The sequence below is a fragment of the Labrus bergylta genome, chromosome 14, assembly GCF_963930695.1.
Source record: "Labrus bergylta chromosome 14, fLabBer1.1, whole genome shotgun sequence".
Lineage (NCBI taxonomy): Eukaryota > Metazoa > Chordata > Actinopteri > Labriformes > Labridae > Labrus > Labrus bergylta.
Window position 1 is genome coordinate 16,286,539 of NC_089208.1, and position 22,021 is coordinate 16,308,559.

The 22,021-nt window shown below is 39.8% G+C and overlaps 1 protein-coding gene across 5 annotated transcripts in view; it reads left to right on the forward strand.

Annotated features, from left to right (window-relative positions):
* LOC109999214 (Rap guanine nucleotide exchange factor (GEF) 6) overlaps positions 1-22,021 on the forward strand; it is a 141,040-nt gene that overhangs the window by 11,788 nt on the left and 107,231 nt on the right. For all 5 annotated transcript variants that reach the window (XM_065962873.1, XM_065962877.1, XM_029281246.2 and 2 more), the window contains exons 2-4: positions 17,227-17,297; positions 17,998-18,054; positions 21,637-21,720. In XM_065962873.1, the coding sequence (XP_065818945.1) occupies positions 17,227-17,297; positions 17,998-18,054; positions 21,637-21,720 (212 nt within the window). The remainder of the gene's footprint in view (positions 1-17,226; positions 17,298-17,997; positions 18,055-21,636; positions 21,721-22,021) is intronic.

The following is a 22,021-nucleotide window of genomic DNA, read 5'->3' on the forward strand; positions in this document are numbered from 1 at the left end:
CTACGTAAGAGTTTAGTTTTTGATAGTCTAGATGAAGATTATTGTCGCAAATGAACTTCTTTCTGGCCAAATTCTCTCTAAACCATCAAACAAGTTACAAAAAATGCAAATAAGCTGCTTCAATGTGTCACACATGTAGTTTCTTGTTCTTTTATTGTTGACCTTCAGGATCTTGCATACTTATGTGGGTTACCACAGCTTTAAGGATGCTCCCTGTGTGGGAAGGGTTCAAGAGTGCACAGGCGGGTTATATATTTGTTGTAGGTTTCGAACATCCTGCCCTGTAGATCCCTCAGAGACTGGCCGGTAATATACAGCAGCGGCATACCTCGCTGTAGCCAAGCAGCTTTGCTACACAAGGGAACACGACCTGGAAGAAGAACTGATGTGCTTTCTTATCTTTTAACTTCTTTGTTTTGCCCATGAAAAGGAAAAGAGCAGGGCAAAGTTAGAGCACAAGTCTCCCCTGAGCTCTGAGCTATTGGCAGTCAGGGCTATGAGTCAGGACTTTGAAGACTAAAGATTAAAAATGCCCCTGTGTGTTGATCTACGCTGCTATTGTGCGTCATTTCCACTGCAGTCGTCACCAGTCAGAGTTGTTGTATACACAGAAACAATGAGAAGGGCTTGTGAGGCATTCAGTTCACCTGTTGAAATTATATAACAATAAGCAGCTTTTTCTTTATCTCAACTGAATCAGAACATTGTTAATGGGAGTTTTAACTGGTTGTTATTATTATTAACAAACAGTTTAAATCTACCTAAATATCTGTGCTGCAAGGGCCCCGAAATACCAAGAACTAGAACAAACATGTGTTTTGTAGTACTTATGTTCTGTGTTTGTGAAAGAGGAAATCTAGGCATAACTTTCATGCTGCTATGAAAATGTCTTTGTTTTCTCAGATATCTATAAAAAAGCATTAGAATAGCATTTTCTGCCGACACTGTTAACGGTATTGTTTCAGGTTCTGATTCTGCCTAAAAATGCAGAATCTTATATCTAATATGATGGCCAAATAGCCATCAGGCTGAAAATCATGAAGATACAAAACTACATTGCTTTTTGAGTGTGTGTTGTTACAGCCTGTCCTAACAGCATGCGACGTAAGCGAGCATCAACAAGAAAATTAGATTAATTCAAGTGTTTCATACTGGAGTGTGCTAACTGCCCGCGAGCGAAGCATTTACCCCCACAACCCGCTTCTATTTTCTTCTCTGTCGCTATCGTAGACGGACGAGGAAGGAAGGTGCTCTCCAAGGCACTGGCACTCGCTTCTCTCACTCAGCAGAGCTTGTTAGCTTGTTTACAAAGTGGATAACAGCTCATCAATACAAAGCATCGCACACCCGTTTGTCCACCGTCAACACAAAAGCACCAGATATCTTACTGTTCGCAAGGGGGAAATGAAATTCAAAGAGCAGAGAATATAATATTTAACAGATGCAGTGTGGACAGCCAGTGCTACACGATATCTAACGTGGAGATGTATTCTGTATCTGACCCATACTAAAATCCAGGTAATGTTATCAGGAAAGAAACTTCAATTCAAACTTTGTTACTTCAGGATGTTGTAATTTATTTTTCTTTATACATGCTTTCTCCACTTAAGGTCATTAGCAGTGCACCTTTTATATGACACCTCATTACCTGGCTTAACTTGTCACTGTGATAGAAAAAAGCTTTAGCTTAGTTTCAAGCTCATATTGAATTTTTGTCCCTTCCACGTGTTTCTCATGTATTTATTGGAAACAACTCTGTAGTTCTTGGCAGAGTTCACGGGTAGGATGCTTTTACGTAGATCCACACCTGCTACAGATCCTAGACTTTGTATATATTCTTAACTCTGATATGACCTGATTCGGGCCTGAAGCAGTATCAAATCTTGAAGCGGGACAAACTGGGTTGATGGGCACTCAGAAGGCTAGTGTGAAGTTCTGCCGGTTATCAAAGAATAACCTCGATCCTTCATCATTCTAATTCTTGACCATTCATCACTGCGTACAATTATAACAAATGTTCATACTATGGATAACTGAGTTTAGGTTTGGTAACATTTTTTTCTCCAACGACTGCTTGTAACTTCAACACACAAGTTTCTACAAATGTAGTATTTTTGAATATCACTTCCTGCTGTTACAAGCAGAGATTTTAAGTTCTGCATGCCCTGACTCATCAGATCCATTTGAAATTGAGCGGCTGCCAGCTGCTCCCATTGAGTGTGTTCGAGTCTACAGCGCTGACAGGAGCGCTGCTGTGGGAGGCCCCTATCTTGGCAGATCCCACTTTGGAAACACTGTGTCACTGTCCACATCACAAGTGAAACATCGAGCTGCTGACTTCTGTCTGCCCACCGCTTTCAATTCATCTCTCTGCCCCAGCACCTCTTTCCAGACACAGCCAGTGTCTAATGTTTTATCAGCATGTTACAGAGAGAGACAAAGAGTTCATAATGACTCAGTCAGGATCAACCAGTTATGGAATCATCAAAGAAGTAAACAATTTTAGCCAAATTGAAATTGGTGCACAATAATACATACTTTTTGTAGATTGATGTCCAAAACCACGCAAACTTTATGTTCAACTTTCATTGTAAACTATTAAAAAGACGTACATACACGTATCTTTTGCAGGTATAGCTTGCTCTCGACATGATAACACCATGTTTTGAGAATGTAAAATGGAACAAATTCTTGAAGAGCGTACTGACAACATTCTCATCATTAAACCAATCAGCCCTCCCTCGGCCGCTCAACAAGAATGAAGACGAGCTGGAAAGGACAGTTGTAGCATTCTTCCACCTTGTCGTTGTTCAGATTTGGTGTCATTGTGCATAAACTCTTTTAAACTGGCACTGGCAATGTGTTAGTGCTATGATACAAACTTGAATGCGTGGGAAAATGTGCCGATCTTATTGGTTCAGGAATCTGTTTGTTGGCACTTGGCCTGTAACGTGCACCTGGGGCATGGCAGTGTGATTGAGCAACTTATGGTTGAAGAACATGAATTAGTTTGTGTGCATACATGTTGCTCCCTGTAGATGTGGTTACATTTCCAAAGACTAATGAGTAGTGCAAGTTGTGCAAACTGTAAGGTGATGAAAAAAAGTGATGTAATTGTCTTAACTCTTTTATCCATCCTTTGTGTGACAACTCATTCAACTTTACTCAGCGGCTGACCAAATCCATGAATCATTCAGTAGCTAACTCAATGTTTCATTTACTGCTACTCAATTATTTGCTTAACCCTTGAATTACTTGTTTGATCGCTCAAGTTTTCTCTTCTGTCCAGTAGATATTCTTCTCCTCCTTTTTTCATTCAGTTCTCTTTTTTTAAACTCCTTTTGACATAGTCACTTGTGTTGTTATTTGGTCAAGATCTCCCACTCTTTCTCACTCATTTTTGCTGCTCATCTCCGGCGGCATCCCTTCTGAAGTTTTTATTATCAGCCTTTCTGAGGTGTTTGCATGCTTACTCAGTCATACGCAGAAACACTTGTTGTCTGTTCTGTCAACTCCTTTGCTGACAAGTTTGAAAGGAATGTGGAACGCTCACCTGTGGAATGCTGAGAACGTGACAGGCAGATTCGCTGAACTCCCCGCCTGCCTTGGCTGCACGATTGTCTTAAACAATGAATAAGGATTCCAAATTGGATGGCCCATTCATCAACAAGTAGAACTGCTCACCTCAGGCACGAGTTTTATAACATTGTTTTATATTATTACAAGACTTTGTATTGATCCTTATTATTCAGATTGAGAAAAAAAAAATGTTCTTTTTGAGTTTGTGTGACATTGAGGACTGATCTTTTTTACAGCTGTGTATTTTGAAAAGATTGTGTCTGGCAGTGGACAAAGGAGTATGTGTGTGGGCCATTAATTTAAGAGGGAAAGAAACTTGGACGCAAGAATGTGGTCAGAAGTTGAAAAGCTGCCTTAAGAATTATTGAAAACCTGCTTTACCCATTTCAGGGCTGGAGCATTGACTACACCTACTAATAGATGACTTTAGTAAGGCTAGACTATTACCGGTAAGTGATGGGACCTGTATAACATCCCAACAGTAAGTTAACATTGATTTAGGATCATGTTCCAGCTAGGGCGTTTGTGTAGTAGTTCAAAGATGTGTCAATATTTGCTTGGTTGCATGTCTTTCAAAAGGCTGGGCGTGACATTGTCCTGTGAACTATGGCCTGTGCCAGCTTGGGTTTCTATAGCAACTAATTGTTCATCTGCTGGTAGTAGAATAAATACACTGTCATATTGAGATTTTATATTTCTGAACTGATGTTTCTTCCTCCAGGTTTAACTGTATACACTCATACCTGTAGCATGTTGGCCTCGCCTTCCACACAGTCAACATTTATCACACACTTCTATGAGATCAAGCGTTGGCCCCTCATTCCAATCTTATCAGACAGTTACAGACACGTTTATGTAAGTCCAGTGTGTGCAAACGTGCATCGACAGGACACTAAGGCTGGGGCATTCCATATCACTTACTTTCAACTCTCAAGCTCTTAATGTACTCATAGCTCTGGCATCCTTCAATAAATTATTTTGGAAAGTAAAAGCGATGCAATTGCCGTGTTTGTAAGTCTCTTTGGCCATTACTGTTGGGGCGTACATCTTCATTTCTAAGGTTTATTAAGGATTTATGTACAGGGAATGTAACATTTGATTAATGAAGTCCAAACTTTTGCAGGGATGAAATGATTTGATAATTGTATATTGATGTGAAACAGTTTGATAATTCTCAAGAGGATGGCCTTCAGTATCCTTAAAAATGACCGCTAAAAAGCTCTTGCTTGAAATTAAAAAAAAAGCATGTGAGCAACAGGCAACAAAAACTCCAGGCCAAGCCGCTAGAGCAGACTATAGCAGAGGTCATGACCTAGGAAGTGACTGCATCTGCTCCCAGTCGAAAGTGAAGTTGCCCAAAGCCATTCCACCTCACTCAGATTTGCCTCAATGGCCTGATTGACACAGAGTGTTTCAGAGAAGCACAAGTGGGACTGTGCTTCATAAGGTCCATTGACTCAGCAAGTGAGCGCAGACAGAGCAGTTAAGTAGTCATATCAGAGGAGCAGTTGGAGACAGATTGATCTCCTCTTATGGAAACCACTTCCACACACACATCCTCCTTAGAGACCATTAGGGTGAGGTTAGAGTCGGAGTGATCACCTACAGTGTAGTCCATCAAAACAGAAAATGCAATGACTACATCTGATGTGGTTTCCTGTTTTTGGTCTGGAACATTCTTAGATGTATTTGCTTTCCAGGATGTATTCTTATACTTTTCTGTTATGCCTCCTCTGTCAGATTACATGCTAATTCTTCAGATTTTTCACACCAGATTTATTGAGGATTGTTAACAGAGGAGTACAAGATAATAATTTCAGAGAACTTTCTAACAATCAGCCAAGTCCTATATTTAAGCATTTGAAAAAACAAATCACATCAAATTCATGTTAACAAAAAGGTTGAACTTTAGATCAGTGACTTTAAATCAATAAAATTATATGAAGCACCACTTGGGTCTCTAAATTGCCTTACAGTATTTGTTGTTGTATAATAGCAGCTGTTATAGTTGTGCTTAAAAGCCATGAGCTCTATCAGTAACTCACAGATGGCTTTTATCTTGTAATTTGTGTATAATTAAAGCACTTTTTATGTCAGGGCAGAGTGACTGATTGGCTGAGAGTGGCGGGCTAATGCATTTGTTGTGTTAGTTGGGGTCCAGACCTTTGAATCTACTTACTGAGACTTGTAACAGAAGTTTCTCCATTTTAAAAAAAAGGTAATTGAGCCCAGTGGGGGAACATCCGTTGCCAAGCTGCATGCCTGAACCAGAGGGGAATATCAACAACAAGTGAGACCGCCAAAGCAAATAAGAGACACTTGCACTGCAGTTTAGAATGACAGCATGTCCTCTGGATTTGCCTGACGTTTATTTCGCTTCGTTCTGTTCCTCTCTTAAGACCCCACGAAGTTCGTAAAAAGTCATATTTACAAAACATTGTTCACTCAAAAGGTTGTTTGATTCAGGCAATAAGTTGGTCTCTTGTGGTTTGATGATTCTTAATGGTACCAAGAAACAGTTTTTGTGTCTGAGCGAATCAGACAGCACCCTTTTTTTGTTCTGTTGTGTTCTTTACACAGCAATGTTGTCACTCTGGTAGCTCATTTAGAGTGTTATTGTGTGTTTCATACTTTCCGTTTCTTGCTTTAAATTTTTTAAGATTCATGGTCTCTGTTTTGTCTTGACATTGTTTGCAGCCAGGCTAGAATCACCATGGTTGGACCTCTTGGGTGGTCTGAATGCATCCATTCATCTGTTTTTTAAAACAATATTTTATATATATATATATATACACACACACACACACACACACACACACACACACACACACACACACACAGTTTCCCCGTACACACAGTTGAGTAAGTGACATTTATGTTTTTAATGCCAGCCTCTGTGGTCTAATCTGCACGGTCTGTCAGCTCATTCAAAAAGTATTGCATCCGGTCAGTCCACTGTTAGCTGGAAGTTACTTTGAGTTATGTCTACACAGATAGGAAGCCATTCACTGGAAATATGCTCTTTGTGTGTAGCGACATGTCAACGGAGGTTAGCTTGTGTAACTTAGGTGTGTTGGCTTCTGATGTTGGGAATCAGTGTGACAGCACATTGAATTTTCCATTCAAATGTATTCAAATGATGACATATTGCAGATGCTCACATGCTCAATGTTATTGTCTCAGGGAAACAAGAGCAACTTCATTTAGATATGTACAGAAAAAATATGGCAATGGAGATATGAATCTGCTCAGATTTGTTTATTTAAAACATTTTAGAAATACTGTATGCATACTATGGTGAGTTCAGCTGTTCAGACTTGCAGCTCCTTGCACTCCCTCTTGAGTCAAGTCTCCCCCCACCCTCATACAGAAATGACACACAGCCTTTACTTTTGATTTATGAGAAACATTTGAATAAATTGTTTAGTTTTTGTCAGTCCAAGACTTATGAGTCATACATTGAGTCTCATTTCTTATGAGTGTTTAAATTAAGCGGACATTTGTATTCCTCTCACCAAAGAAACCATGCACTCCAGGTGCACCTACATGACCTGAGGGACTTTAGAGACGACATGGCAGCAAACCAAACAAAACCTGAATGAACACAGGCTGGATAAAGATGGCAAGCATAGCTATTAGATACACGTTGCTTTATGTACACTCATAATATGCCCTGATTCAAACTTCAAAAGAACTTAAAAGCATACATCTATCCTCCTCAGTTGGGTTTTGATTTATGGCACTGCAGTAAGTGTGAGAAGAGGAGCAGAGCTGCCTGTCTGAACAGATCAGCTATCTGTTCCATATAGCTATCTGATGGTGCCTTTGGCTTTAAGGCCATGGAGATGACAATGATATGTAGGCCAAATCCATGGGTGTGTGGATCAGCAATCTTATAATACCTCCATGTACATGCTCCCATCTGTGTGTGTTTAAACATTTATGTTTGTGTGCATCATGGGGGTTGCCAAGAAAATACATTTTAATTGAACTCAATCCTGTGTGGACAGATTTAGAATAAATCTTTCACACCATCATGTCATTTGTTGAAGAGGTTCATAAGTTATGTGCTCGAACTTAAAACTTGGTGAAAACAAGCATAAGGGGAAGCAAGGACCTTGTGGGAAATTTCTGGGCTATGGTGGCCTAGTTGTTTTTGCGCTACTCATGTCAGGCTACATCCCTGTAAGCTGGCAGCCCGGGTTTGAATCCAACATGTAGCTCCTTAGCCGCATATTATTCCCCACATACACTCTCCCTGATTTCTTATTTCTCAAAAAAAAAAGGGGTCATCGGTCTACATAAGGTCAATCGTTTTTTTTGCCTTTTATTTATTAAAATCTTATTGAAAAGCGTCAGATTTTTTGTGTTTCTTTTTCATGAATTAACAGTTTGAATACCTTTTTTTTGTTTTTTGAATTGTAAATCATTTCAGCCTTTAGTTTATACTCAACAGAGAGATTAAACATTGTCGATTCTCCCAAAAAATCATCAGAATAAGCAAAAATGGAGTTGAAACTGGCAGACTCATTTATATTGCAGAGTTCAAAGGGTTTAAAAGTCAGAAGTGCTCTATCCAGCGGGAAACTGCAGTAACTGAGTTCAGCTTAGTACTTTCAGTCTCTCACATCTGCTGCTTTGAACAGACAGAAACCTCTCGGGCTGCTCTGTCCGGCACTGCTGAGGCCAGCAGTGTCAGAGCGGGGTGGGGGGGGGGGGTTTGGAGAAGCAGGAGCGTGAAAGACAAATTAACTCCAAACCGCAGGTGATGAAAAGCTAAGTAGCTCTAAGCGCTGAATTCTCAAAGACTTACAGCTTGAATAATTAAGATAAACTATAGAAGTACGTTAGCAGCTGAGTCAATGAGAGCATAGAACAATGGCGCTAACTGTCGAGAGAGGGAAATGATAGATGAGCACAAAATGAGTTGGTAATGAGAGGGAGCAGAAGGGAGTGGACAACACTTGTGAAATTAATTTTAAGGGTGTTTAGGATGTCTTTGAAATCTGTGAAACCCTACAGTTAGTTTGGGTCAGATGGACAGTATAATTAGTACAGACCAAACACTAACATTTTACTAGTTCAAAGCTCAAGCTGAGGCATTTATGGAACATAATAAGTAGTCATAAAATCAACAAAATCTCTTATCTGTGTGTCACATGCCGTGAGAGAGCAGAGATTGACGATGGGCTGCATAGCTGTGACTTTTTCATGAAGTCACATCGATTTTTTTTTTTTTTTTACGTCATCAATAAAACATTATGAGGGTTGCTCTATCTTCTTTTTTTATGTAGTCTCTGGACAAAACTATTCTTTCAGATTCCTTGAGAACAAAAACTAACACCTGCTTGACACGTGATGCCTTAAGCAGCGGAACAGAAATGTGAGAATGACGTAACTCAAACAACACAGCCTCTTGTAAAATTTCACACAATGCAAAAACAGCAGGAAGGCTTGAATGTAAATGTACGTGTTTGCCCACTTCCCAGAAGAAAACTTCCTCTGCCTTTTAAAATTCATTTCAGCAATACGCAGCTGAAATTACATAAAGGATCAGATTTTCCATGTCTGTGTGTGGCAGTGTTTTTGTGGGTAGTCGTGTGTGTGTGTGTGTGTGTGTGTGTGTGTGTGTGTGTTTAGATTGGCTGGCAGCAGGAAGGCACCTGGTAAAGTGCAGACTCTCTCTTTAGAATTTTTTTCCCAAAAGGAGAAAAGAAGAAGCAGGCCCAAAAGGAAGCCAGAAGTTGTAACACGTACTTGCAAAGTGGCAGACTGAACTTTTGTTTTTACTAAGTAGTGAAAATGTGCCAGGCTGCACAGTTGGCACTTTTCCCAGGAGAGAAGTAGTGATTCATCAAGTCATCAAACCCTCTATTTACATCATTGGGGCTCTCCATCTTCTATTTAAGGCTGTTATTTTCCTCAACTCCACACATTTTCTGGCGATTTCACATTCTGTAAAAATGCAGTCATCCAGTTCAAATGATCATCAGAGGCAAGTAGAAAGTCAAGTACTCTTTTCAGCTCGGCTGAGTGACGCCTCCCCCAGCTCTCCCTCCTCCTTCACGCTCTTTCCATAACCCGCTCCACCACCAGCACCACGACTGTCGTCACTGCGCTTTTTATGAACCAAAAATCCTTATATTACTGCGTGGAAAATCTCAGGATCCAGGACCAGCACTGTATTTGCTTTCAGCGTTTCTAGTTAGCACACTTTTGGCTAGTGTCACTCAGTACTTTAAATGATTTGCTGAATGATCAGATCCATGTGTTTGTGTAATTCTGTACGATCAAATTGTGGTGAAAGCTAGAAAAAGAGTCTTTTTGAAGGCATTTGTGCGCACAGTCTTCAAGCCCTCTCTCTCTTTTCAACATGGACTTGTTCTTGTGAGAAGGAAAGAGGCTGAGCTGAAAGCAAAAACAGTGGATTTATAAGATCTAAGTGTACTTGAAACCTCACACTGATGTTGACAGCGGTAAGAGTATGCAGGGAAGCAGAGGATTGTGAGTGAGCCTCTCTGCTGTATGGATAATGTCCCTGCCTAGAGTTATGATAGCATGGGATCATAGTTGACCTTGTAGGCTGGACTCATAAAGGCTTTAGGAATATCAACGTTATATCGTGCCTGATGTTAAGCCCTCACTTGAGCCTTTAAATGTCTGCTGAGGAGATTGTGCAGCTGTGAGTAATGACTGTGGGTGTATTTTTAACTGCTTCTGCTGTGCTTTATTGGACTCTAACATCATGTTATAACAAGAATAAATTTGTCAACTATAGCTTACAAATTAGAGGCACTACGGCTGTCATAACAGTCATGACAAAGTAAACTTAACCTGCTATTTAATGTGTTTATTTAACAAATGTGAGTGCTAATGCTCAGTCTGCATGTCATTCCACTGATCAACCGACTCATTCGGATTTATGGGACAGTAGAGAGCACTCATGCTGAATTCCCTTCTCAATATTACTGTTGAGCCCAGACTGAAGAAGGGCACCTCATTCTGTGCAGATGTATATAAACGGTGCCTTCCATGGCACTGTTAATTATGGGTTTGACCTGGTTAGCATCAGTGGTGTAGTGGTATAATGAAATCATAACGAGACGTTTAATATAATGTCATACTAAGACACTCCACATAATGTTTTCTCTCTCGATTTGTGTGGTTTATTTTTTTTTTCTCATTCAGTTTTCTCTGGAGATTGTAACCCTTTATATCCTGACACTGTCTTTTATTCTTTTTAATACATTTATTTATTTTATTTTTTTTCAAGAATAAAAACATGTGATTTTTCTGTACATAAAAAGATTTTTTGCCACTGGCTTAACTGTGTTATTCTATAGCACAGCACAATGTTGACATGGAGGCTTTGGGAGTCAGTAGTTTATGTAATGTTAATGTTAAAGGCTGGTCATGCAAGGCAGGATGTTAGCCAAGCTGTTTGTTCTTCTGGCTTGAATGGACTTGTTGTATCATCCATCCACAATATCCTCTCTGTGTCAGTGACCAACTCGACTGGCATGCTGTGCATTCTGGTGGGTGTGTGGGCCGAGGGGTGATTGAACCCTCTACAAAAGCAGCCTCAGATGGAGACATACCTTGTTTGTCCCAAAAATGTGAATTGGACAAATATTCAGTGAAGGAACCCCCCCAAACACTCATGACCAACCCTGATCCTATTAAACAAGTTAAAACCTACAGATAAAAACAGTGACACCTGTATGATAAAATGTATGAAAAACTGACAGCCATGCTTTTTTCCCAGTCCACAAAAGCAACCTCGAGCACAGTGGTTATACCTGATGTGTAAAGAACAGCTCAAATAAGTACAACCTGTTACAGTTAAAGTTGGAATTTCAAGGTTTTTGCAACAAGTAGGCGGGCCTCTCAACATGAATTGTGTGTGTTACTACTAGGCTCTCTTTTAATGAGAAAGGGAGAAATGTGGTGGGCGGAAAAAACAACCTCTGTACTGCTACAACTTGCTTATGTATGACTGGTTGGGTGCTGCCACAGCTTGTTTATGTGTGAGTAAGAGGCATACTTTCACAATGTTAGTATCCTGTAGGGGTTTGAGGTGCTAGACACAAACACACAGATAACATCTGTGTAACTGTTGAACACGGATTAAAATAGATTCACAAAAAGGGTCACAGTTTCAGGGTCTGTGGTGGTTACAGCTCAAACACAGGCAGCACAGGATGTTTACTTTGAGTTAAATGAAGCTCTGTGTCATATTGTATGAAACTGCTTTCACATCCCTTTTTATGATGTGTAGAGAGTTACAATAGTTTAAGGCACATTTTATTTGATCTTTTAGTGTTCAGAATTAACCTGATGGATAATGTAATACATATTTCTAAGATCAGTTTAACAAGGGGCCAGTAATTAGAAAATACTACTGGACCAAATCTTGGTAATGAGATGGATATTTCTGCCAGAAGGTGGCAGCAGCACTGTAGCTAAGTGAGCAACATACATGCTTTGTGACAGCACACACACACACACACACACACACCAGGACAGGCACAGCACGCTCTGAGCCTCAATGATCAGCTCCATTTGTCTTAGTTCTGCTTTTGACAGCCGCACGTCTGAGGATGAGATCAGACTACATTTTTAGACATTTCATCAGTTTGTTGAAAAGTTTGCTCATTATTTAAAGTGTGACAATTGAAATGACTTGCAAAAGAAGACTATTCTATGTTGTATGCAGCGTATGTGTATGTGCTGTGAAACCATTTGCAGACAAAATCAGAGGACTGCTGCAATAAAAGCAACGAACTTAGGTTGTAGTCAGAGTCTTAGAACAAAGATACTGTCACTTTAAAGTAATACCACTGTAATATTAACAAATCTAAATTGGTGAAAGCATGATGAACACACAACTATGTTAGCACCCTTGATTTAGTTCATGTCAAATCACTGATGGCTTTCAATCAATGTGTCCTGTTTTAGGAAGAAGAAGAATACTTTTGTTTGGCGTTATTACCAAAAATTGCTTGATTCATTGATTTGGAATGAAACCCCGAAAAGACAGCAAAGTGTAATTTCAGAATTCACAAAATTAAAATGATACCTAGTGTTTAATTTTTACAAAACCAGACTGGTTAACATAAAATGCTTCAGCATCAGCTGGTGGTGAGTTAATGTACGTCTCTCCTGAGGTTGTGACAAACTTATCACAGATGGAGTCATCAGGTCACCACATGAGCCTCCAGGGAGGACAGGTTAAAGGTCAGATGTCACTGAAGAGGGTTTCTCTGCTGCCTTGTGTGTTCCTGAGAGAGGACAATGAGACGACAATGAGTCGAATGATTTGAAGGACATGGCTTTACTCGTGGAGTTTTCAGATCCTATTTGAGAGAGAGCCATCTTGTTTTGGACTTGCAAAGAAGATGATGCAGAGATGTCTTCTAAAACACTGAAGTAGCTTTCACAAGTGTGTTTTGATGTTTTTCTGATGCAGCAAACCTGGTCTGAAGTGTTGCAGTTGAAATTTAAAAGAAAATAGATATTACTGTCTACCAAAACAGTTGTTAAAGCCTGAACGCTTGGAAACAAAACAAGATCATTTGTACTTGCGATGTTATGACATTGGGGCTAGGGTTTCCATGATGGTTACAAATGGAGACACCACTGCAAAATAGATATGTGGAGTGACACTATGCCATTAAAATATGGGGATCGTTTCCAAAGTGAACGCCACCAAAAAGCAGACCGCAAACACCACACCCTCAATCCAAGCCTGGCAGTGGATGCATCGAGGGGACAGAGAGCGAGAGACAGAGAGATTGGCGTGGGCGATGTAGTGATCGCATTACCATCCTCTCTCTCTGGGAGACCGCAGATTGAAAGGACAGAGCAGAGATCCCCTCCTCGGACATCCTGCTATCATGTCTGTCTGGGCCTATTGATGACCTGTTCTACACTAATCAATACATGAAACGGGGGCAGCTGTCTTTTTATGGATATGTGTAGTAGTAGCAGCAGTAGAGAGGCACAATGTGCATTGTGTGAGGGCCATGCAATAAAATCAATCATTTTTATGTGTCATCTTTTGGTTAAAATGTAGTCACTTAATCAGTCAGATCAAGGCAATGACCATGGTCAGGATCAGCATTCTGATTTGCATCCAATCTCAGAACTCATTGGCTATCATTTGATGACTATATGCCTCTGTGAACCATGGCCATCTTCTTTGTAATTGCTGTGTTGCCAGCGGTTAGCATTAATATAACCCAGAGATATTAACAAGCAGGGGTGTGGTGAGTGTTTGGGCTGTCTCGCCTAATCTGAGTCCCCTGCTAGCAAGTCGCCTCAGGCCTGTACATCCTGAAACACACACACTTACTGTACATATGCATGCACTAACACACATGCATGCTCAGCAACATGACAGGAGTGCTTACTGCAGCAGTTTGTTGTGCTCACTAACCCAGTTAAGTTGTGATTTGAAGTCAATACAGGTCCACTTCCTCACCATTTGTGAAACAGGCTTTCCCCGTGCCTCCTCTCAGTTCAGTGTTCCTGCATCAGTCAGGATCAGTAAATGGAGGTTACAACTAACTGTGTGAATCGGCTAGCCGGGTGAGACAGGGCTTTCTGTGCTCTTCTTTTTAAGGGAGCAAGTAGGTTCCTTCAAAGACAATAGAGTAACTCTCTGATGCTCTAAATTGCGAGCCGCAATAAAGAATCAACCAATGGTCCTCACTAAATTGTTGGAAGAAAAGTCTTGGTCAGTTAATCTTTTTTTTTTTCAGAGTATATAACCAGAGACTACATGTAGTAACTAGTCATAGGTTCAGCCACTAAAAAGGCCCCCGATTTAGCAAAAGCGTTGGGAAAAAAAGAAACTTTTCATGTTTTGCTATCTTGTCAAGTTTGGATTTCCCCAAATAGTGAAATGAGATTTCAACAAATGTGTGTTTTCAGACCAGTTCCTCCTGTTGAGGAATCTGAGAGAACTACACCTTCAAGTCCTGTTTGTATCCCACCACTAATAAGAACACTGCATATAATATATCTGGCAATAGGCATAATATAACGGCACATACAAAGACACCAAAAGCATGGAGAGCACCAGGAGTGGAGCATAGTGTGTACTAGATTTCAGGATGATAACAGAGTTCAAAAGGCTGATGGCATATTAAAACTTCACTTTGAATTTGACATTATCATGGGCTGTTTTCTAAAAGGAGCTTTCACAAGTTATTCGGCGGGTTTTATACAGATGGTTGTTGCCAGTGCAGCATTGGTCCATGACATAGGCTAATATAGCTTATGTTATGTTTGGAGCAATTCATGTACATTACCTCGGTCAATGTTCTTCTTGTGCCTAGAAGTGGCTGAAGTGACTGTTCAAATTGTATATAAAGAAAACAGAAAAATCTTTTTGTAACTATTAGTTTTCGAACATTGCAGGCAGAAAAGCAGAACTGATTAGGCTAAACTTGTTTTTCAATGTGAAAGGCGCAAACCTGGCATCTGGTATTCATCTTTTACATGGTGGTATTATCCATTTATTTGAACTCCATTTCTTACAGTTTGTCCATTGTTAAATCCATGTCTTCCTCTTGTTTATCTTTCTTTCATTTTTTCTGTTCTTTTTTCTGATACTTACTGTCTCTATGTTCTCTCCTTCCTTTCCTTGTTTCACTGTCTCCTCCCCTTCTCTCATCTTTACTCTCTTCCCCACCAAACCCTTCCTTCCTGTGTCACACATGGTCAACAACACATCAGAGGTGTGTCGGTCCAGTGCATTAAAGGCTCCCCAGTCCCCAGCGTTCAGCTTTACTTCCGCCAGCTCCCACTGATGGACTCAGTTTACCATGATGCACTCACACACACATTATGTTAAAGCCTGCAGCACTAATTCCTTTATTTCATTGTTTATTTTTATTCATCTCTTTAGTGTTTCACCAATCTGTAATTTCCGCAACAGTATCTTAAACAAATGTGGATTTGATGGAGTCTTGGCAAGAGTTTGCTTTAACCTCATAAAAATTCCTTTAGAATAGCTCAAGGGGTTTCTGCCATTTAAAAGTGAAAACATACAATATTTGTTGTTATCATTTTCAATAAAAAAATCCATAATTTCCTGTGTTACAACATTTCTGTACGTCTGCATGTATCTTTGAGACCTGAGACTTTTATAAACAAACAGACACAACTTATGTGTGGCACTTTCTGTGTCAATTATTTGCAAACTGTGTAAACAAAACAAGTAGTGTGGAAAATGTTTTGTATAGATTTTTCCTGAAGGGTTTTTCAGATTTATTGGTTTTTGATTAGGGCGTAGCCGTTCCAATTCTTATATTTTAATAACTGGATCTCTTCGTTGACAGACTCACATGAAACTGTGACTGGTCAATGATTTGGGTTTAAACTTGGAAGTAGAGCTGCGGTTAAACTTGGAAGTTCAACATTGGGTAACAACAGAAATTTGCTGTCTTGAGGAAAGTTATATTTGTGTGTGTATCAGTTCCACTTTCATATCTGTTTGCTAAGCACGAAGATATGGCTATAGCAACTAGCTATTTTAGCTTAGTGATAAGACGGAGAAAGTGAAAAACGGCAAGATTAGCTGTGTTTACAATACCAAAGAACAATCGCAAGGCCACCACTGCAGATGTCAGAAAGTTTTTGATCCTGTAACTGGCAGCAGTCAAGAATTTGCAGAACATAACACCCCTGAAAAAGTATGAAACTGATTTGGTACAGATCAATAAAGCTAGTGCTTTTTTAGCCACTGTTAAATTGTTTTTACATTAGGTTCCATAGTGACAGGCTAGCTCTTGTGCTAATCTAAATTAGCCATTTGCTGGTTTTAGAGTTTGATATACTGCATCGACAATCTTACATACTACAAAAAAGTAGCATCAGTAAGACTGGGATAATGAAGGAAACAGATTTACAAAAGGAGAGAAGTCATGGGTTCATCTCGGGATGGGATTAGCCTATCTGTGTGTATTTTAAAGTGTTAGAGCATCAGTATGTGTGTACACAACCAGTCAGCCATACAGTCCACCTGTTTAAAGTAGTCGCCCTGCGGCCTCAATAGCAATGTTTGTTTGATCCTACAGATGCTTACATGAAGTTGTTCCCTTTGCACACACACACACACACACACACACACACACACACACACACACACACACACACACACACACACACTCTCAGCCTCTTAATGTTTTGACAGCTGGCCCTGATAGAGTGCTATTTTAAGGCTGTGGACGGGTATATCTGTGCCTGTCTTGCTGCTGTCATGTGTGTACATAAGTGGTATGCCTGCCTGTCTGGTTTGAAGGTGTCAATTTGATAGGCAGCGTTTAGCCCAGTGGAGCTGGTGTGAGGAGGTGTCAGAGCACTGCAGTAAATGTAATTAATGTGCTGTTGATACATTACGCATACTCTAAACAATGAGCTAATCTTTGAAAGCTTTCACTTTTTCAAAAATAATAAACACACTTGAAGCAGTCTGCAGATTGTGTGTGTAAATGCTATGATTATGAAAGGCAGGATTTTGTTCATGAAATGACTGTGCGTGACTTTTCTTTGTTTTCTTAACAATTTCTCTCATTATCTTTTTCAATTCTTATTGGTTGATGACATGTTGTTAAAACTGTATTGTCTTGTTTCCTGTAGGACCTACACACCATCTACTGCCACCTCTACCATATGGATGTTCTTTCTCATCTTCGGGAGCATCAGCTCAGGTGACTTTTCTATTTATTTTGTAATTTGCAAATCACTGTAGCAGCTCCAAAATTAAGTTTTGAGATTTCCTTGAGGCCTACTTTCTACATGAATTGCTTTACACACCATCCATACCCAAACAGGGTTAAGAGTGCTTTAAAAAAAGATTTGCACATTCCTACTGATGAGGTGCCTTTAGAGATGATCAAAAGTATACCAAGTGTATTTAAGGTGTTCTGCCCTTTGTTTTTAGTGTTGAGCAGGTGAAAACAAAGGCATTTGAACGCAGAAGCTTGCGTTAAAATCTTGTGTGAGTTTGATTATTAGCATATGAGTTTATATCTTGACAAAAAACAGAACTATTTGGGTTTTAGGGATACACAGAGACAAATATTAACACAACTGTCAAATTATCGAGCTACAATGCTTGTGATTACACCCTGGTTCTCCTCTAATTGGGCTTTATCAATGAAAGACACCGCTAAACTCTGCTACACCTAGGAACAAAAAAACTGAACTGTGTGAACAGCAGTGAGAAAAGGAGTAGTGGGTCACCTTAACACTCTGAGCTGGCAGACAGTAATGATGATGTCTAAAATAGGGTAGCTTGATGCCTTCTTGGGGAAAGTCGAAGATGGATATGATGGATTGTTAGAGCCAGAGATGTTTCCTGGATGTTTTGGAGGTAAAATAAATGCAATCTTTGTCTTTGTGTTTCAGGTCGATGTGCACCACAGCCAGGTATGAGAGACATGAAGCTAACCACATCCTGTTCTAGTAAGTACACACACATTCCCACACTGAGCAAGTCTCTCTCTATGCTTTGTTTGGGTGCTCTCCTTCTCTTCTTTTTTATTAAAAAATCTGCTTTAAATGCATTTAAAAAAACATTTGTATACATACCCTATAGATCAATTCACATATGACAACAGGGGAGATATTACCATATATTTTGTGTGTAATGTGATGCTTCTTAAAAACTCTCTCAAACTGCACTTGATATCTTCATTGTAAGATTGTCTGGATAAAAATACAGCTCCATAGCTGACACTAATGTCCGCAGAACTGCTGAAAGCCTCTCTCCCTGCCCGTGTCCTTGTCTGTCAGGGTGTGTGATCAAATTCATCCTAAGATGCATGAGTCAGATTGTAAAAAAAATACTTTTAGCACCATGTACATTGTAGATTATCAGGAAAATTGAGGTGAGGAAGTGACTTCTAAATGGTAGATGTAGGGAGGTGAAAATATGAGAGGTCTGCAGAAGCAGAGAGAAAACAAGAGGCGAGAGAAGGAGGAAATGACAGTAATGGCGAGAGAGAGAGAGGAGAGACACGGAAAAGAAGCAAGGGATGAAAAACAAACAATTTTAAGCAAAGGGGGGACAAAGGAAGGCAATATGTGGAGGAAGTGTGAAAGAAAGGGAGGACAAAGACAGATGAAAGGATGAGAGATGTTACTGATGTATTATCATGCTCACAGGAATTGCATTAGAAACTGTAGTTTAATTTACCATCAAATAAACACACAAACACACACAAAATCTCAGTCTTCTCCAGTATGTCCTCCTGCCTCTACACCAGGGGCTAGTCTTAAGTATCTGAACCCACAACAAAGCAGCTGCCATGTCCAATTAGTCAACTGTTACACCCACACACCCACACACACATTTTACAGACAGCAGATGAAAGCAATCAAGGTCTGTGCAGTGAAACCACAACAGTAGTTAATCATGTTGGCCTTAAACCCAAAGCAATGCAAGAAACTAATCCTTTTATTTCTTTACACAAGTCATCAAGTCAGCCTGCTTCTACTGCACAACATCCAATAAAAAACAGCTCCAGAAGCAATAGATCAGGTCTGCCATACTTGCGTTTGAAATGTTTCTGCTTGTTTAATATGCAGAAGTCTTTTTAGGCAGAAAAAAAACATTGTTTGATAATTAAATCATTTAACAGTGAAGTATTTGAACCACAGAGACTAAATGAAAATGACTTAATAAAGAAATCAGATATTACATATCACCCAAAAATAATCATAAAAAAGGTCAGGCTGAAAGAAAAGACATTGACATGGATTAAAATATAATTTGTGGATCATTTTGTTATCATTTTATAGAATCTAGATTTGCTTTAATACCACATTTACACCTGAGATATTGCAAGTTTGTTGCAGAAATGTGTGCACATTTGGTATGATGTCTTAAACCTGGCATATATTGCAAGATAATTGTGAAGACCGGGTCTGCAGTTGGGTGCAGCATTATTCAAAAATATTTTCCATGCAGATTACAACTTTTAAATTTGACCCCTGTCCATCCTATTAATGCATTCTGTTCTTTTTTTTTTTTTTTAAGTTTGTTAAAGGTCACTTATGAAAAATAGGCTTTACCATGTTTTTCTAACACTAATATGTGTCCCTAGTATTTACAAACCCCCCAATTATAAGAAAAGTCCATCCTCGCCCTCTTTTTCCTGCTCCACTTTTCAGAAAATGTGTCCTCAAACAATCTATTTAGAGATTTTCCCTTCATGACATCACAAAGGGCAGTAACCCCTCCCCCAGGTGGGTGACGCTCCCACAGCTAGGTGTTTGTTCTGCCCCACGAGTCTGCCTTCTCACCGTAAACAATAGGGCGTGGAGCGATAAAGTCCGATCCACCAAATCACTCCTAGAGGGGTGTGGTCAGGCACAGCTCATTTACATTTAAAGCTACAGACACAGATACAGCCTGTTCTGAGCAGGGCTGAAATAGAGCGGTTTATTATACTTGTTGAAAAAGAGTATTACATGTGTCCTTTAAGTTTTGACCATATATTTATATGCACCAGGAAGTGGTTAGAATATATGAATCACAAAAAAAGCTACTTTCTTGTGTGTTGTCTTGGAAGCAAAAGCAACAATATTACAACCATTCCATACGGTTTTTGCCCTGCCCACTACGTCTTATCTCCTCTCTTCAAACACTCCTCATCTCTCTCGCTCTATGTTTCCAGTCTGTGTATTCATATTCATGACCATAGACACGGATTGACCGCTCTCTTCTGGCCACCTTCTTCATGTATGATTGCCTTTCCACTTGCTGCATTCTCAAGCACCAAGCTCATTATATAGTAAATTAGACTGGTTGTGGGTTAACAGATAACATGCATGAAATGCACCGTCACACAGCTCATGTTTTGGACTTTTGATTTTCAGGTTTCATGTTGCAGCTGCTCCTTTTGACACTCCAGCCCTTTTAACATGGCTCCCTGTCTTTAATGGATTCTCTCCACATCACAGTGATGGCACATTATATCACCGCTCTATAGTACTTAGGATTCTAAGAATACATTTATGCTAATGCAAAATGCAGCACTTGGCATACAAAGCTCCGATGTGCTCTTAACATTTTCTTTCAGACATCACAGACTTTAGAAATCCTTCTACTTCACTGAATTAGTCAGGAACCTCTCATTTTCTTTCCTGTTGGTCAAAACAAAAAGCCTCTGGATGCCTAAACCAATCAGGGCAAGCCAAAGGGTGACATAGCAGTAGGCTGGGACGTTAGGTAGCTAGTTTCAACAACTAATTGATGTGACCTCGAACATATCCCACTGACGTTTGGCATGTCATGATTTATAAGCCAACACCTACGATGTAAAATGAAAAGTATTATAATACTGACGCTGCAGCAGATAAAGAGCATCAGAGTCAGCTATATTGGTTGTTTCCAAAAACTCCCTAGCACACTGAAACCTCCCACATACAGTATAAGATAAACAGCTGTGATTGGCCTGACCAGAATCAAGTCAAATGATTCACAGCAGCATGTTATTGGTACAACATTTTTTTGCGGATACATTTTGCTCAAAGGCTATTATCGATTTCAATAAAAAATAGAACGAGTTATAAAAATCAGCTGTAGAGCGGAGTTGCTAATAAAGAAAATATCTTCTCTATCAGGGGGGAACACATGGGGTTTCAGAAATACATGGCTGCATCTTCTAACCTTGTAAATGATTTTTCTTCACACCTTTTGGCTAACTGTTTACACAATTTATGATTTTTAGACTAATTTGTATTTTACACACTTTCTTCCTCTTCTGCTATTTTACTGCCAAAATGTCCTGAAAAGCAAAGTGCAGATTCAAACTAAAGGCACTGGGACTTGCTGATAAAAGATTAATTTTAACTTATAGAGCTAAGTAACCCCAAGTAACAGGGTGGTTATTCACAACAAATGAATCACATAGCAAACGGTAGTATCTTTAAAAAACATATCTCTTACACATTAGACTGTGAGTTTAATGAAGTAGACACTGCCTGTGTGATAGTTGCCATGTTTCACACCAGAATGTTCTTCCTTTCTTTCTGTTCCAGCCCAGACAGCATCGCTACCTGTTGGTACATCCTGCTCTCTGGGTCTGTCTTTGTCAAGGAGCACATGTACCTGGCAAGATGCTGGTAGGTAACACACACACACACACACACACACATACACACCGTGCACACACACAGAAATGCACAACTCTAGCAGAAAAACCAGAGAACACCTTGCTGGAGGTGAGACAAGAAGGTGTCATAGTTAGTGAGAGGAGGTGGGATTTTTCTGACAGTACACCTGATGCCTCCCTCTCATCATCTTGTTAAGATATTTGTTTTTATGTGTTCCTGTCTGTCCGTGTGTTCATATATAACATGTGAAGGGAGACGGCAAGTCCCAAAGCCGTCTGCAGGGTATGAACAGACAGGTCTTATTGATATG